The 19,336-nt window shown below is 39.3% G+C and overlaps 2 protein-coding genes across 18 annotated transcripts in view; one reads left to right on the plus strand and one right to left on the minus strand.

Annotated features, from left to right (window-relative positions):
• DHX57 (DExH-box helicase 57) overlaps window positions 1-3,196 on the plus strand; it is a 52,054-nt gene extending 48,858 nt beyond the window's left edge. For all 10 annotated transcript variants that reach the window (XM_070235559.1, XM_070235557.1, XM_001500408.6 and 7 more), the window contains one exon: window positions 796-3,196. In XM_070235559.1, the coding sequence (XP_070091660.1) occupies window positions 796-939 (144 nt within the window). In that variant the 3' untranslated portion in view covers window positions 940-3,196. The remainder of the gene's footprint in view (window positions 1-795) is intronic.
• Window positions 3,197-10,718: 7,522 nt separating this feature from the next.
• TTC39D (tetratricopeptide repeat domain 39D) overlaps window positions 10,719-19,336 on the minus strand; it is a 36,183-nt gene continuing 27,565 nt past the window's right edge. For all 8 annotated transcript variants that reach the window (XM_070235611.1, XM_070235614.1, XM_070235612.1 and 5 more), the window contains one exon: window positions 10,719-13,991. In XM_070235611.1, coding sequence (XP_070091712.1) covers window positions 13,616-13,991 — 376 coding nt within the window. In that variant the 3' untranslated portion in view covers window positions 10,719-13,615. The remainder of the gene's footprint in view (window positions 13,992-19,336) is intronic.

Here is a 19,336-nt window from a genome sequence, read left to right on the forward strand (position 1 = left end):
ATTTCATGTGGTCATTAGATTAGTCATGTGACTAGTGGCTGCCATATTGGATAGGTCAAGAAGGTCAGGCAGGATTGGTTTGATTCAACACCTCAACAACAAAAGCCTGGCTGACCTTGTGGTAGCAAGATGGCTCCAGGAGCTCCTGGCCTCACATCTGTGTGGCATATTGTCCAAAATGGGAGACAAAACGCTTCTTTCCTAAAAGCTCCATCAAACCTCCTCTGCTAAACCAATTCCGGTGGCCAAAGGAATGTCATGGACTCTTAAGGCCTGTATTACTTGAGCCATTCACCCTGGCAAGGCTCATGGTATGAGCCTGTTTGATTTAGATCAGGGTCCAATCTGCATGGTAGCCAAACAGTGGGGGAGGGGCAAAACAGATGTTGGGAAGACATCTACAATGGTTCTACAACATCAACATAAGCAAATGCCTGAAAACATTTGGAGCTATTTCCCACCTCAAAAGCATAAGATGTATTCCAAAGCTAGAGAGATTTTGTTTGTTTGTTTGTTTGTTTAGTATCCACCATTTTAAGTTCTCCATTTTCCTGCTTCTCCTCTTGGAACAAATTGTAAAAGTTGACCAAGCTTTGATATGAAGAACACTACATAAAAGCCACACTTCCAGAATGAATCTTTTCTTTAAGTGAGATGTGATAGAGGCGGCTTTTTTTTTATAGTTGACCCCATTGAATGTATTACAGAGCTGACAGTGAGTGAATGTTCCTATAGTTCCATCAAGAAATTTTAGAGGCACTTTTAACACTGCTTACAATGCAACTTTCATTTTAGGTGGCTGAATTAGTAAAGGAACTTCGTTGCGAACTTGACCAGCTCCTCCAGGATAAGATAAAAAACCCAAGCATAGATCTGTGTACGTGTCCTCGAGGATCTCGGATCATCAGCATGATTGTGAAACTTGTCACCACACAATAAAGACCAGCCTTAGGAGAGTGCTTGCTGCTCACCTGCTTCTTGCTCACCTGGGAAATAACAGCAGCCCCTCTACCTCCACCTACAACACCCTGTGCTGGGGCTGGCCCTGGAGGAGCCCAGGGCGTGCACTGCTGAGTCAGCCGAGGCACCGCAGACCCTTAGGGAAATTTTCAAGATTGAGTGTTTCTAACAACACAGTGGGCACTCCCAGCACAATTTGGAGTGTCAACAGGAGACAGTCTATAAACCAGCTTGCCTGTCTTTTTTTTTCTGTGACTGTCTTGGAATGATTGAAATTCACTTGATAACATGAAAGTGAATGTTTGGTACAATTCTGTTGTAATCTATGTATTATTTTTCTCCTACTTTTTACTGGGTGAGATAGGGGCATGAGGAGAAATACCGACAGTTTTTCCTGTCTTTTAAAGGCTCGACTGAGAGAAGTCAGAACAGAGAAGGAAAAAAAAAATCACGTGAGCAAGAAAAATTAAAATTTCATTTTAGGCTATTGGCTACTGAGTAAATGATTTGTGAGGGATTTTTATTTTTACTCATTAAAGTTCAGCCTGAAAAAACAAACTTAATGAGCTCTTATTTCTTATTAAAATAAGAGCTGGTCTTATCCATAACACTCTTATTCTTAAAAGCAGAAGAATGTGAGTGTCTTCATTCTCTTCTAGGTTTTCCATTTAGGAATCTTTACACTCTCTTATGAACTCACCAAGATCTAATGGCCACATTTCACGTTACCCAAAGGCGGATCTTAATGGTCCTCTCAGAGCAGAGTTGGCACAGTTGAGGTAGAAAAGGTTGCCATGGCAGCATCAGATTTACAGTCATAAAAATGACCTTCCATGAGAATTGCTTATTTTCAACAACCACTTAGGTTAATGGGGCTCTATCTAGCATTTTGAAAGAATATGAATACGTTTACATATTCCCTGGACATTTGTCAGCGTGGCCAGGAAAAATCCCAAAGAACTGAGTGGAGAAAATATTCTTGTGTTTGTCTAGCCCTCAGGTAGAGAGTCACTACAGGTTCCGTAGTATAGATAGAATTCAAAATAATCAACAAACCACCTCCGTGAAGGGTGTTCACTTTTCAAGGTGTTCTAGTTAAGTTTTCTGGAAGCCTCCTAGACTGTCCAAAATGATTATCATCAAGTGTATTTAAGCTTCAGTGCACTTGACAAGCTTAGACTCTAAGCAGTATTTTTAAAAGGCATTCATTCACATCATCACTTTAAATAAAAAGCATACATATGCATAGCACCCACAGTATTCATGTTCCGACTTGCTATTGAAACCTGGCTCACATAACAGAACTGATTAGGCTGGGACACTTAGGTGAAAGGAAGGAGAAAACTGCACTAAACCTCTAACCTTTTTTCAAACCAGTTTTGACTCTCGGTGCTATAGTAGAGCTCATGCTGCCCTAGCTAGAGCCATCTGCCCAAGCTGACCTGCAGCTTTTAACGTAAGTTTGCAGCAAAGCAGACAGCTTAGAGGTACAGGCAGACCTTGGAGGTACTGCAGGTTCAGTTCCAGGCCACCGCGATAAAGCAAATATCACAATAAAGCAAGTCACACGAGTTTTTTGGTTTCCAGTGCATATAAAAGTTATGTTTTAACTATACAGTAATCTATTAGTGTGCCAATATCATTATGTCTAAAAAAACAATGTACATACCTTAATTAAAAAATACTTTATTGCTAAAACATGCTAACCATCATCTGATCCTTCAGCGAGTCGTAATCATCTTGCTGGTGGAGGGTCTTGTAAAAAAACATAATATCTGCGAAGCACACTAAAATGAGGTAGGCCTGTAGTTAACAACAAAACTTTCATTCAGAGTGCTGAGAAATTGCTCCCTTCAGGGAAGTCATTCTTGGGCTGGTTATTTGCAGCCACATACAAATGCACAAATCCTATCCTTTCATAGATGTACCAGAATGTGAAAAAGATTGGGAAGCCTTAACTGAAGGCATTGAATAAGAAAATCCTCACCCTAAAAGCTAAACTTAAGCTCATCGTTAAAATTATGAAATAAGAAATGGAATAGGATTACTCCTTTGCAATTAAAGATCACACTGCAGTACAGTATTTCAAGGTGAAACTGGATTTGTAAGCCCCATCAAGATGGACAGCACAATGTTAATTTTATGGGAGAACTCTGTAAATGGTTTCTTAAATATTTCTTTTACTTTGACTGGAATCTAGCTAGGGAACGATATTAATAAAGTACTTGCTACGAAATTAGTCTACACTACTGTTTTGTACTATGTTTAACTGGGAAGTTCTCAAGAAATGAGAATAGCTAAACATTCTTATAGAGGTGGTCATGGGTCCTCCTTGAGTTCCATATCTGAATGTTACAACTCAAACTCCCTGACAAGTAATGAACTTTGGTCTTTATCCTCCCATTCTATTATCTGAGCAGGTTTAAATAATCCATGAAAGTACACAGCCTGTGCATCGGTAGGCATATGGTAATGTTCTTTTTCCTTTCTAGGCAGTGGTTTGAATATGTCCCTAAGAGGTTTTCATAAAATAAAGACCTTGTGAAAGTACTTTGTAAAATTAAAATACAGCAAATGTAAGCAAATTAGGACCAAGGGTGTGGTTTTCGAGGTAGCCCAGGCTGGCTTTCTGGGGGCCGCACTCTGTGTTGTGTTCTCTTAGTTGCTGGGCTGAGAGCTGGAGAGCTTGGGCTTCACCCTCTGAGGGTGTCTTGTGGGTGTCACCCAGTTGCCACATAAATAATGGATTCCTGAGGACAGCCGAATATGCTCACACTGCCGTTATTATGCTTGAACAAGCCTAGGCATAGGCTGGCTCTTTCCTCCTAAATCAAGCTAGAAATAAGCATAATTCCTAGGCTTATTTTCCCCCAAAGGCAGGGGGAAAGTTTGATTAAAATATTTAACTAGTTAATTAACACAAGCTGAGCCGTTGTTTTCAGAAGTTAGATCATGATCATCAATCTGTGTCAGTCAATATTTGAGTGCTCACAGTACAGAGTGCCTCAGGCAGAAACAACACAGAAACACTTAAAACAATTTATTGTCACAGCAATAGTTGCAGACTGTTCCAGAGTGACAGCCTTCTTCCATGTCTTTCAGTCTCACAAACATGAAACTATGCAATGACTGAACGATTAACCATGATGAATCCTTAATAGGGAGAGACTTTTTTTCTTGCCAATTCAAGTCCAAAACAATATAGCAAAGAGATTGGTCTTAAGTAGGATTTGTAGCCCATCACTAATCCTTAAGGTGCTTTAAAATCTTAGATGTTTTAATAATTTGTTTTATCAAAGAGCAGACAAAGAGTTCTTTGGGAGAATCACTCGTGCACTATATATGAACCTTCAGGAACGAGTGGAATCGACATTTCCTAAGCATACAGGACTGCAACCCAAACATGAACTTGTTCCCACAGACAGTTTGGGCTCTGCCCCATCTGCGCCCAATTTCGTCTAGTCCTTTGGTCTACTCTTTGCCAGCCCCAGGTCTATTCCTGAGTCAGTTCTAACCCAGCTAACTGAGTAAATAAGCTAGAACACAGTGCCCCAGTGAGATAGCTATGAGGAGGATGGCTTAGAATCAATTGACTGGATCTTTTCACCTCTATTTCAACTTTTTAGGAAAGAAACAAATGGTGACAAAAGCCAGTTTGACGGATTTGTTTGAAAAAGTAACTTCCAAGGGGTGGCCTTGGAAATTCAGCCCAATCCCCTAACTGCCAACAAGAGAATCAGTGTTTAGGATGATGACCCTGACATATTACAAACACAACATTGCTAAATATGGTAGAATACCTTATTTAATAAACATTTTCAATAGAAGCAATTCAAACAGTGAGGGTTTTATTATTATTATTCCTTATGCAGAAAAAGCAGTCACTGCTACCTCCTCAAACCTAGGTTTTACTGAAATTGCCTGAAGGAGTTAATTTTCCTTCCACGTTGAATGAACTTATTTTATAAAGAAGAAATTATTCATGGCCAGTTTTCTTCTACAATAATTCAAGACAGGATAACTTAGCCCAAAAAACTCACTTATTTCCTGAGAGTCCCCTTTTAATAAGTTTTGCCTCATTCCATCCGTGGGTTTCAAATGTAGCTTAACAAAAGTGTCTGTTAACCTTTCAAATAAGACTTTAGTTGTCCACAGAGGTTGATTAACTATAATAAATACAGGACCTTATCATGTACAAAGACTATAAAGAAGTTCCCTCACAGGAGAAAAGGTAGATTTTGTTTGTTTTAAACCAGTGGTTCTCAACTGGGGGCAGTTTTGCCCACCAGGAGACATTTGGCAATATCTGGAGATGTTGTCACAACTGGCGGGAGGGGCAGGAAGGATGCACACCTGGCATCTGGTGGTTAGAAGCAAGGGATGCTTCTAAACATCCTACGATGTACAAGATACCCCCCAACAAAAAATTATCCAGTCCAAAATGTCAGTAGTGCCAAGGCACAGAAAACCTGTTTGAACAAAATGAGATAGGTAACCACTTAGAAAGTCTAGCTTAGTTATTAGTCAGACGAAAGTGATGCCCATAGTTGTCTCTGAAAATGTAAATATATTTGGACTAATGAAAGCAAAATCTCTAACAAATCAACTCTAATAAACATATACTGTGTGAATATGAGCTTGTGAGACATCATTTTGTTACCAAAGTACAAAGCACTTAAGAATTTGAGGAAATTATATGTACAAAGGGGAAAAGCCATGCACAGATGGGTAGGGATATCTTTACTTCAAAAATATCTTCTACCGTTAAATTTTGTTTTGTTTTTTAAAAAATCACTTATTTTGAAAATACAAAAATAAGTTAAAACATGCTTTTTGAAGATACAACTTGTATGTGACACTAACACTGCTAACACTTTCCACTGCAAAACTCAAGTTCTCACAGTTAGGTCCACATTAAAATATTTAAAACACACACACACACTTACCTTACCTTTGTGTTATCTGAACAGAGTCCAGCCTAGTAGACTTTGGCCAATATGCTAAAACACAAATAGGGTTAAAAAAAGGGAGGATGGGAGTATATATTTCCATAGGTATACGACTGTAAAATGTTTAAATTTAACAAGAAGCCTAAGTAGGAACTCTAATTTCTAGGCTCCTTCTCCTATAATTTGAACTGGAAAAAGTCTGTTTTTTTTAGGATTTTATTATTAGTACGATTACCAGACTGAATGTCAAAGATGTGTTATGCCCTTTAGAAGACAGATGTCTTTACAAATCAGGGGCCATGCGATACAGTGGGCACCAAGGGACTATCCCATATGAGGAGGAAACTAATCCACTGATTACAGACCTAGCACAAAATAATCTATAATTATAGATGTTTCTGTTAAGGCTGCCCTTCTGTCTCTGAAATTCACCTGTGCACTTTCCCATTTAAACTCAAGCTGTCCCCATTATTTGTAGCCCATAAATCTTTATACCATCCTTTTCTACAGTAAGCATGACTAAGACTGGATTAATTGAAGCATGCAATCTGATTAGTTAACAAGGTTAGGCTGATTGTCCAGTTTATAACTAATGTGTGCTACATGGCTAGTTTGAGACCCAAATTGGGGTTGCAGAAATTTTTCCCACATTTATGCTCATAATATCAATATAACCAACTTATTTTAAGCAGGTGCTATGTGCCAGTCACCCTACGAACTGAGGATACAAAGATAAACAGGGACACAGGAGAAGCAGGACAACAGAGAAATAAAGTTTACTTTATTTCAACAAATTCAGTTAGGAACATAATTTACCCCGGGCAGGAGCCTCTGAAGGTTCGAGAGACTGGATGCCTGTATGTTGAAATTCAAATAAGGCTGCTACTGGCTTCCACCAAGTCTCTTAATTCTGCTTTTTAACACTCTCCTCTCATTCAACAATTACGTGTACTTCTTTAAACCCTGTGAGCAACTTCTGCATATTAATAAAGAAGAAGCTGTAGGGAATAAATTTATGACCTACTCATTCTCAAAATGTATTTGAGGGGCTGGCCCAGTGGTGCAGTGGTTAAGTGCACATGTTCCGCATCGGCAGCCCAGGGTTCACCGGTTTGGATCCCGGGTGCGTACATGGCACCACTTGGCAAGCCATGCTGTGGTAGGCGTGGCACATATGTTAGCTCAGGGCCAGTCTTCCTCAGCAAAAAGAGGAGGATTGGCAGATGTTAGCTCAGGGCTAATCTTCCTCAAAAAAAAAAATGTATTTGGGTATTGTTAAGTAAAGAAAGAGGAACTCAAAAGCGTGTGTATAACAAATGAGTTCAGCAAGGCCATGGGATACAAGATCAATATACAAAAACCAACTATTTCTATATACTAGCAATCAATTCAAAAATAAGATTAAGAAAACAATTCCAGGGGCTGGCCCCGTGGCCGAGTGGTTAAGTTCGCGCGCTCCGCTACAGGCGGCCCAGTGTTTCGTTAGTTCGAATCCTGGGCGCGGACATGGCACTGCTCATCAGACCACGCTGAGGCAGCGTCCCACATGCCACAACTAGAAGAACCCACAACGAAGAATACACAACTATGTACCGGGGGGGCTTTGGGGAGAAAAAGGAAAAAATAAAATCTTTAAAAAAAAAAAAAAAATTCCAGTCACTATAGCATGAAAAAGTACCTAAGAATAAATTTAACAAAAGAAGTATAAGACGTGCTTTGAAAACTGTAAAACACTGTTGTAAGAAAATTGAAGATCTAAACAAATGAAGAGACATTCTAGTTCATGGAATGGAAGACTCAATATTATTAAGATGACAAGTCTCAAGTTGATCTACAGATTCAACATAATCCCTATCAAAATCCCACAGGCATTTTTTTCAGAAACTGACAGTCTCATCCAAAATTTATATGGAAATACAAATGAGGCAGAATAGTCAATCTTTAAAATAAGCAAAGTTGGAGGACTTACACTTATAGATATCAAATCTTACTGTACAGCTATAGTAATTAATACAATGTGTTGCTAACATAAGGCCAGACATATAGATCAGTGGCACACATCTGTGAGCCCAGAAATAAACTCTCACAATATATGATCAACTGATTTTCAACAAATGTCCCAAGACAGTTCAATGGAGAAAGAAAAGTCTTTTCAACAAATTGTACTGGAATAATTGGATATCTTCATGCAAAAAGATGAACTTAGACCCTTACCTCACTCCATACACTAAAATTAATTCAAAATAGTGCATAGGGGCCAGCCCAGTGGCACAGCGGTTAAGCAAGCTCGTTCTGCTTCTCGGCGGCCCAGGGTTCACCAGTTCAGATCCCGGGTGCTGACATGACACCGCTTGGCAAGCCATGCTGTGGTAGGCATCCCACATATACAGTAGAGGGAGATGGGCACGAATGTTAGCTCAGGGCCAGTCTTCCTCAGGAAAAAGAGGAGGATTGGCAGCAGTTAGCTCAGGGCTAATATTCTTCAAAAAAAAAAAAAAACCACACACACAAGATACTACTTCATAACCAACAGAACCACATCCATTAACAAATGCTGGTTAGGATGCAGAGAAACTGGAACCCTCATACATACATTGCTGATGGAATGTAAAATGGTGCAGCCACATTGGAAAGTAGTTTGACAGTTTCCTAAAAAGTTAAATATAAATTTATCATATAATCCAGCAACTCCACTCCTAGGTATTTCACCCAAGAGAAATGAAAATATATGTCCACACAAAGCCGTGTCACAATTGTTCATAGCAGCATTATTCATAATGGCCAAAAACTGGAAACAATCCAAATATCCATCAACTGATGAATGAATAAACAAAATGAAGCGTTTCATAATGGAATATTATTCAGTAAAAAAAAGGAACCACTGATAACATGCTACAACATGAACTTCAAAAACATTATGCTAAGTGAAAGAAGCCAGACACAAAGACCACATATTGTATGATTGCATTTCTATGAAATGTATAGAAAAATCAAATCTATAGATACAGAAAGTAGACTGGTGGTTGCCTGCGGCTGAGGGTAGAAAAGGGAATTGACTGCAAATGGGATAAGGGATCTTGTGGGGATGATGTTAAAAAAAAAAAAGGATGGTGGCTGCACAACTCCATAAATGTACTAAAAATCACTGAATTATACACTTAAAGTGGATTAATTTTATGATATGTTAATACTAAATAAAGCTCTTTGTAAAAATATGTGTGAAGATACTTTTAATTACAGAAAGGAAAATGGCAACTTTACAGTGGAGAAACCTGACAGACACCACCTTAACCAAGTGGTCACAGCTAATATCACTAGAAATGAGACAAATCAACATCATGCGATGTGACATACTGAGACATGTACATCCTGACATGATGTACCGAGAAGCACACACTGTCGCTTCCAGGGTATTCCTCCAAAAAATGCAGACCCAATTGAATCATAAGCAAACATCAGAGAAACCCAAATTGAGAGTTATTCCACAAAATAACTGGCCTGTATTTAAAAACGTCAATGTCATGAAAGTCAAAGAAAGACTGAGGAACTAGTCCAGATTAAAGGAAACCAAAGGGACCTAACAACTGAATGCAATATATAACCCAAATTTTAAAAAATCGTATTTTTTTGTTTTGTTTTGGTTTGCTATAAAGGAAATTGAGACAATAGGTGAAATATGGATAAGGTATGTATTAAATCAATTACTGTAACAATGTTAATTTCCTGATTTTGATCACTGTACTGTAATGAACAGAATGTCCTCATTTTTCCATTCTGTCCATGATTTACTCTCAAATAGTTCAAGGAAAAAAAATGAACACACACTCCTACACAAACACAGAAAATGCAAATGTGGTAAAATGCTACCACTTGCTGGGTGAAGGATATACAGGAATTCTTTGTCTTGTTCTTGCAAATTTTCTGTAAATCTGAAATTATGTCAAATAAGCTAAAAGCAGTGCATGTATGCTATACAGTGTTTATTAACAGATATATCCATTTAGTAAGAATTAGATAGAAACACAAAGAAACAGGTATGACAAGATGATGAGAATATGGGGGAAATGATTTCTTGAAAATGAAGATTTTTTTAAAATGAAGATACGAATCAGTTCCCATACTGGAAATAAATATGCGGGGGGGGGGGGTGGAGAATGCTAATAAATAAATACAAATTAAAGCAACCTTAAAACACCATTTTATGTTCAGTAGCAAAAATTAAACAAAATATTCTCTGATGACATTTGTATACACAGCTGGCCCTCTGTATCTGTGGGTTCTGCATCTGCCGATTCAACCAACCGCAGATAGAAAGGCCTACGATGGGTGCATCTGTACTGAACATGTACAGACCTTTTTTCTTGTCATTTATTTCCTAAACAATACAGTATAAGAACTATTTACATAGTATTTACATTGTATTAGGTATTATAAATACCTAATTTATATACTTGATAAAGTATACAGGAGAATGTGTGCAGGTTATATGCAAATCCTACAGCCATTTTATATAAGGGACTTGAGCATCCTCGGATTTTGGTACCTGCAGGAGGTCCTGGAACCAATCCCCCACAGATACTGGATACCAAGGGACAACTGCACACTTACTTATTGCTCTTGTCAACGTAAAGCAGCACAAACCATTTAAAAATAAATACAAGGAAAAACCTACATGTGCTCATACTCTTTGACAGAGTACTTTCATTTCTAGGTACTTAAACAGTCTTTGATAACAGCCATAAACAGGTATTCATGAAGGTATATTCTTCGCAACATAATCTATGCTAGTAAAAGGAAGAACAACAAATGTCAAAATTTAGGAGAATGTTTTAATAAGCTGTGGTTCATCAACACAGCAGAATATTGTCTTCAATATTAACATTATGAAAACTCCAGAAAAAGAAAAAACTATATACATTGATTAAAATTATGTAAAAACTTTTTTTTAAAGATTTTATTTTTTTTCTTTTTCTCCCCAAAGCCCCCCAGGACATAGTTGTATACTCTTCGTTGTGGGTCCTTCTAGTTGTGGTATGTGGGACACCGCCTCAGCGTGGTTTGATGAGCAGTACCATGTCCGCGACCAGGATTCGAACCAACGAAACACTGGGCTGCCTGCAGCAGAGCGCGTGAACTTAACCACTCAGCCCTGGGGCCAGCCCCAAAATTATGCAAAAACTTTTAAAGGATTATAAAGTAATATGCAAATGTAAAAAGCATGTATGAGTACCGGAATAATTTTTCAATAAAAGAAAAATCCTTTAATGTAATCTTGTCTGAACAATAAAAACCAATGTATAATAATAATAATTAATAAAAGAGAAGGCAGGAGAAAATTTTTGGTGGTGACAGATTTGTTTATGGCATAGATTGTGCTGATGGTTTCACGGATGTATACTTACCTCCAAACTCATCAAGTTGTATACGTTAAATATGTAAAGGTTGGAAACTTTGCTCTAGAAGGACCAAAAAATACTCAGTGAGTCATGACAACCTTTTGCTTTGAAAAGGAGCATTCTAGGTACCAACTGTGTTCAAAGACTGCCCCGGCTACCACCTTCACCCGGCCGCGGGCAGAGTCAGCTCTGGGGAGGAATCTCCCCCTGGGAATCTGGAACCAGAGGAGGGATTTGAAACAGGTGAGTTAAACTCCTGGGGAGAATCTCAGCTGACGAACTGGCTGCGGCAACTCCCTAAGCAGGCTGGTTTCCATGGCAGAGCTGCATCATTTACCCTTCCCAGCACTCAGCTTTTGTTTGCAGGCAAATCGTTTCAACAATCAGAGGACTCAGTTGCCAAGAAACAGTCTCTGTCCCCTGCTCATTAGTCTGACAGCAAATAAATCTGTCAACACGAATGCACCTGTACCCCAGCCAAGGCTCAAGGCCGACTGACCCTGGGGATAATTTCCCATGTGGCTTCTCTCCTCTCAAAGCCTCACTCATTTTGTCAGAATCATTCCCACACTAAATTTAATTTGTTCTTATTCCCCTTCCCCTATTTGCTTTCTGAAGACATTCCGGGGTTTGAACAGGAGAGCCTGGAGAGCCACAGCCAGAAGGAGAAAGTCTGTGCACTAGGGTCACTTTTGGGATCATGAAACTTTGAAGTTGTGAGGGAAGGACTTTCTGCCCCCCTAAAGTTTCTAAACTGCTCTTGCAAGTGTGGTCTGGGACAGGCAGCACCACCATCATCTGGGAGTTTGTTAGAAAAGCAAATTCCTGGGCTCCAACCCAGACCTACTGACTCGACTGGGAGTAGGGCCCAGCAATCTGTTTGAACAAGCTCTCCAGCGATTCTGATGCTTGCTAAAGTGCAACAGGCACGGGGCTGCATCCTGTTACTAGACGACTACGCAGGAAAGTAACTTCGCTATGTTATCAAACTACCCCCTGAAACCTGAATATTGTGAAGTATTTCTTCCAAACGGTGTCGATTCTTTTTGTATGGGTGACAAGGGACATACAGGAGAGCTGATAAAAAGAACTCAATCTCCTGCCGACAGACCAGGGAGCAGTGAGAGCGAGGTTAACCCTACAGCAGCCTCAGGGGCCCGTCCAGGTCAAACTGCCTTGGGAAGTCTGCTCTGACCCCTGGCTACTTCAAGGATCTCCTAGGGCACACGTTTTCATAAAGGGCCATATTTTTCTGTAAATAGAAGCCATACAGTTTCTGTCGCAATACTCAACTCTGCCATTATGGCTCAAAGGCAGCCACAGACACTACGTGAACCAGCAGGTGTGACTGTGTTCCAATCAAACTATCAAACGGAGGCAGCAGGCTGGATTTGTCCCAAGGGCCCCAAGTTTGCTGACCTCTAGCCTAAGGAGTCAGGAGCGTGGGGTCTAATCTGATGTAGGAACCTTGGGGTCACTCTAGACATGCCCCTGAAAAGACCCCCAAACCAACAATCTGTGGTCCTTTCTAGGCCAGGAACCTCCATACAGAGTCCGGGCCTGTGACTGGCTTCCACAGGGAGAGGCCAGGCGTAGCGAAGCATGCTTCCCACATTCTCTCCCCTCAGTGAAGCCTGCACCAGGGGATGGCGACTATAGACAGAGAGCATCCTGAGCCAGAGGCCTGGGCTGAATCCATCAGGCAAAGGAATCGGGTTGAGTTCAGCAGCAGAATACCTGTCACATTTACTTTTTCCTCAAAGATATCAGCCAGTGCTCACTTTAAAGCTATTGAGAGTTATAAGACTTACGTGTTAAGATTTTTATCGATAGTCAAAACTTTCAAGTTTCAACCAAAAAAAAAGGAATATATTCTGATTCAAAAAGTATTTCTTCATTATACCTTAAAAAAAAAAAAAGATAAACATTTAAAACAGACCCATATAGTTAGTGCAAGGGACATAACAAGACATTTTATATTGAATCTAACATGTTGCATTTTTTACAAATACACTTCTTACCTAACAAAAATGGAAGTATATCCTTATCAAAGGAAGAGACTCTTACTATTCTAACGTCCCGGTGCTAATTTTGTTGTACGTGATGTTCTCTTTGCCACAGTTCACCTATTTATTATCATTAATAATCCACATCTTTGATTTTACCAAAACAGCAAAGAATTAAAACTCACACACACATTTATGTGCCTTTAAAAATCCTATAATATGATGAACTTAACATTCAAAACATTTTATGAAAGAAAAAAAATGAAGTCTTATTTCAGTCAGTGCATCCACAGTTCTCGGCCTCTCACTGGGAAGCTGCAAGATGTCCTTGAATAAGATCCTGAACACGAGACAGAATGATCTCATTAGAACTGCTGCAATTTTCTGGACCATAGGGTGGGTCTATAGTCAGGACCCCAGCCACACACAGAGTTCTTTGTGAATCTCCCTGTTCAGTGATGGGGATGTGGTTCTTCTCGAGCCATTTCTTTAGGCTGTTCTTTCTCTTTTCCAGATCCTCAGGGCTGTACGCCTCACAGTCCCCAGACGTGAACAAGTGCATCAGCTTCTCTCTCACTCTGTGGTCTCCTTCATTCATAGTTTCAACAGCCTGCACAGCATGTCCCATAATTCCGGTCACAGACATGCTGCCATCTTCAAGGAAGTTCACGAGGACAATACTTTGGAGGAAAAGTAAGTTCAGAGCAGATTTGCAAAAGAAAAACCTAAAGGCCCATAAAACTATGGAAGAAGCAATGGCATGAGAGGCATCATCAATCAAAGCAGGTCACCAGAATAATAGGGAACATTCTGCCCCATTTAAATTTAATCCTCTCACCACCAAATGTTTTACCTGTTCAATAAGCATTCACTGAGGGTACTAACATCTAACCTTTTTGTCCAGCCTAAAGCTAATCATTGTGAGATGCAGTTAAAACATTTCTTTAAAGAGTTATGAATGCCCTAACTGTGTATTAGAAAAGAAGACAGGGTACAGATTTAACTTTTAGAGTTAAAAAACAATAACTGAGGAGGAGTGATGTAGGCATCATGGTGGAGTGAGTTCTCCTGACGATCTCTCCCCTCCACCATGTAAAAAGACCTTCATACTTCAACAGAGGACATCCACACAACACAAAAGATGTCTGAGAGACCCACGCAGCCACACATCAGAGGGCAGAGAGGCTGGAGCCCCCTATGGAGGAGATGGAATGGGGTAAGAGAAAACTTTGTTGCCTCCCCAAAAGACTGCGATCCAGGACTGCACACAGCCTCCAAGAGGGTATGAACTGGGGAGGGGATGCTCTTTCATGGGAACATCAAAGATCCCCAAGGTCCCCTGCAGCCTAGGGGAAAGCCCCTACAGAGGTGAAAGCTAATGCAGGGATGACCTCATCAAGCCAACACCCCAGGAGAGCAGATAGTGTGGGCAGAGCGAGAAAACCCCATGAGCTCACAGGAGAAAGCACCCCTCCCCCCTACCCACCCAGCACTGGGGATCCTGGTGGACCGCAGAGCACTCAGAATACACAGCTCTTGACCCCCACACAGTGGTGATAGGTGGTAACTATGACCAAATAATACCAGGATGTGAAAGAACAAAGCCATGCCCTCTGGCAGTATCAAAAATTACATCAACTCTCCAGACCAGAGAGAAAATGACAAGTACCCAGAAATCAGTCCTGAAGACACAGAAATATGTAATCTAAATGACAGAGAATTCAAAATAGCTATCACCAAAAAACTCAACGAGTTAAAAGAGAATGTAGAGAAACAATTCAACGAGTTCAGGAGCTACTTCACAAAAGAGATTGAAACTAAAGAAGAATCAATTGGAAATATTGGAGATGAAAGATACAATCAATGAGATAAAACAAAATATGATTCCCTGAATGCTCAAGAGGACATCATAAAGGAGTGAATCAGCATAATCGAGGATAGACATGGAAATGATCCAGATAGAGGAGGAGAGAGAACTCAGACTAAAAAGAAATGAAGACAGTCTCCGAGAAATATCTGACTCAATTAGGAAATGCAACATAAGAATTATAGGTATTCCAGAGGGAGAAGAGAAGGAGAACGGAGTAGAAAGCTTGTTCAAGTAAATAATAGCAGAGAACTTCCCAAATCTAGGGAAGCAAATGGAAATCCATGTGGAAGAAGTTATCAGATCTCCTAAATATATCAATGTAAAAAGACCTACTGCAAGGCATATAGTAGTGAAACTGGCAAAAGTGAATAACAAAGAAAAAATACTAAGGGCAGCAAGGCAGAACAAAATAACCTACAAAGGAACCCCTATCAGGTTTTCGGCGGATTTCTCTGCAGAAGCCTTACAGGCTAGGACAGACTGGAATGACATATTCAAATCTTTGAAGTCTCTGAAGGACAAAAACTTTCAGCCAAGAATACTCTATCTGGTGATAATATCCTTCAGATATGATGGAGAAATAAAAACTTTCCCAGATAAACAAATGCTAAGGGAGTTCGTAGCCACAAGATCCATCCCCTACAAGAAATCCTCAAGGCCCTCATACCTGAAAAAAAAAGAGAGAAAGGGGTTACAATGCATGGAGTAAGGAGATAAATAGGTAGAAAAAAATCCAAAAATTGTAGCTATACATCAGAAGAGGTTAGCCAACACTCAAGTAAAACATTAAAGATAAAGAAGAGAACAAAGATAATCTTGTCATTTTAACCACAAACTCACAACACAAGATGGAATAAGATGTGAGAAAAACAACTTAGGAGGGAAAGAGGAAAGAGACTGAATCAGTTTAGTTTAAGGAATTAAGAGGCCATCAGAAAATGGACTATCTTATCTATGAGATTTTGAATATAAACTTCATGATCACTGCTAAGCAAATAATCAGAACAGGGACACAGATAATAAACAAGGAGAAAACAAAGAAGCACAACATAAAAAACTACATAACTCAGGGGCCAGCCCAGCGGCCGAGTGGTTAAGTTCGCGAGTTCTGCTTCAGTGGCCCAGTGTTTCAGTGGTTCAGATCCTGGGAACAGACATGGCACTGCTCATCAGGCCATGCTGAGGTGGTGTCCCACACGCCACAACTAGAAGGACCCACAACTAAAATATATACAACTAAGTACTGGGGGGCTTTGGGGAGAAGAAGAAGAAGGCAAAAAAAAGAAGATTGGCAACAGATGCTAGCTCAGGTGCCAATCTTTAAAAAAAACAAACTACATAACTCAATTGGTAGACTGAAATACACAGGACAAGAAACAAAGGAAATGCAGGAGAACCAGAAAACTAGTTTTAAAACGGCAGCATTAAGCCCTCATATATCGATAATCATCCTAAAAGTAAATGGTTTGAATTCTCCAATAAAAAGACACAGAGTGGCAAGATAGATTAAAGAACAAGACCTAACAATATGCTGCCTTCAGGAAACACATCTCAGCTCAAATGACAAACACAGGCTCAGAGTGAAGGGGTGGAAGATGATACTCCAAGCTAATGGCAAACAAAAGAAAGCAGTTGTCACAATACTTACATCAGACAGAGTAGACTTCCAGATGAGACAGGTAAAGAGAGACAAAGAGGGGCAGTATATAATGATCAAAGGGACATTCCACCAAGAAGACACAACACCTATAAATATCTAGGCACCCAACACAGGAGCACCAAAGTACATAAAGCAACTATTAACAAACCTGAAAGGAGATATTAATAGCAACACAATAATAGTAGGAGACCTCAATGCTCCACTCACATCAATGGCTAGATCATCCAGACAGAAAATCAACAAAAAGACAGTGGAGTTAAATGAAAAGCTAGACCAGTTGGACTTAATAGACATATATAGAACACACCATCCAAAAACAGCAGAATACACATTCTTCTCAAGTGTGCACGGAACATTCTCAAGGATAGACCATATGTTGGGAAACAAGGCAAGCCTCAATAAATTTAAGATTGAAATAATAACAAGCATCTTTTCCAATCACAATGCTATAAAGCTAGAAATTAATTGCAAGAAAGAAGCAGAGAAAGGGACAAACATGTGGAGACTAAACAACATGCTACTGAACAAACAATGGATCAGTGAAGAAATTAAAGGAGAAATAAAAAAATATCTGGAGACAAATGAAAATGAAAATACACTATACCAACCCTCATGGGATGCAGCAGAAGCCATATTAAGAGGGAAATTCACCACAATACAGGCTCACCTTAACAAACAAGAAAAATCCCAAATAAGCAATCTCAAACTATACCTAACTGAATTAGAAAAAGATGAACAAACAAAGCCCAAAGTCAGAAGGAGAGAAATAATAAAAATCAGAGCAGAAATAAACGCTATTGAAACAAAAAAGGCAGTAGAAAGGATCAACGAAACAAAGAGCTGGGTTTTTTTAGAAGAAAAACAAAATTGACAAACTTCTAGCCAGACTTACAAAGAAAAAAGAGAGAAAGCTCAGATAAATAAAATTAAAAATGAAAGAGGAAAAATAACAACGGATACCACAGAAATACAATGGATTATGAGAGAATACTACAAAAAAACTATATGCCAACAAAATGGACAATGTAGAGGAAATGGATAAATTCTTAGACTCTTACAACCTCCCAGAGCTGAATCAAGAAGAAAGAGATAATCTGAATAGATCAATCACAAGTAATGAGCTTGAAACAGTAATCAAAAGCATCCCCAAAAAATAAAAGCCCAGGACCAGAAGGCTTCCCTGGAGAATTCTACCAAACTTTCAGAGAGGATTTAATACCTATCCTTCTCAAGCTATTCCAAAAAATTAGGGAAGATGGAATGCTTCCTAACACATTCTATGAGGCCAACATCATTGTAATACCAAAGCCTGACAAGGACAACACAAAAAAAGAAAACTACAGGCCAATATTGCTGACGAACATAGATGGAAAAATCCTCAAGAAAATATTGGCAACACGAATACAGCAATACATCAAAAAGAAAATACATCATGATCAAGTGAGATTTATACCTGGGACACAGGGATGGTTCAACATCTGCAAATCAATCGATGTGATATACCACATTAACTGAGGAATAAAAATCACATAATCATCTCAACAGATGCAGAGAAAGCATTTGACAAGATCCAACAGCCATTTATGATAAAAAACTCTTAACAAAATGGGGATAGAAGGAAATTGCCTCAACATAATAAAGGCCATATATGACAAACCCCCAGCCAACGTAATATTCAATGGGGAAAAACTGAACACCATCCCTTTGAGAACAGGAACAAGACAAGGATGCCCACTATCCCCACTCTTATTCAGCATAGTACTGGAGGTTTTGGCCAGAGCAATTCGGCAAGAGAAAGGAATAAAAGGAAACCAAACAGGGAGTGAAGAAGCGAAACTCTCACTGTTTGCAGACGACATGATCTTATATATAGAAAACCCTAAAGAATCCATTGGAAAACTATCAGAAATAATTAACAACTAGAGTAAAGGTGCACAGTACAAAATCAACTTACAAAAGTCAGTTGCATTTCTATACTGTAATAACGAACTTACAGAAGGAGAACTCAAGAATATAATTCCATTTACAATCGCAACTAAAAGAATAAGCTATCTAGGAATAAATTTAACCAAGGAGGTGAAGGACTTATACAAGGAAAACTACAAGACATTATTGAAAGAAACAGATGATGACATGAAGAGACGGAAAGAGATTCTATGCTCATGGATTGGAAGAATAAACATAGTTAAAATGTCCATACTACCCAAAGCAATCTACAGATTCAATGCAATCGCAATCAGAATCCCAATGACATTCTTCACGAAGATAGAACAAAGAATCCTAAAATTCACACAGGGCAACCAAAGACCCCAAATTTCTAAGGCAATCCTGAGAAAAAAGAACAAAGCCAGAGGCATCACAATCCCTGACTTCAAAATGTACTACAAAGCCACAGTAATCAAAACAGCATGGTACTGGTACAAAAACAGGCACACAGATCAATGGAACAGAACTGAAAGCCCAGAAATAAAACTGCACCTCAATGGACAGCTAAT

Source organism: Equus caballus, chromosome 15 (assembly GCF_041296265.1).
Source record: "Equus caballus isolate H_3958 breed thoroughbred chromosome 15, TB-T2T, whole genome shotgun sequence".
Taxonomy (NCBI): domain Eukaryota; kingdom Metazoa; phylum Chordata; class Mammalia; order Perissodactyla; family Equidae; genus Equus; species Equus caballus.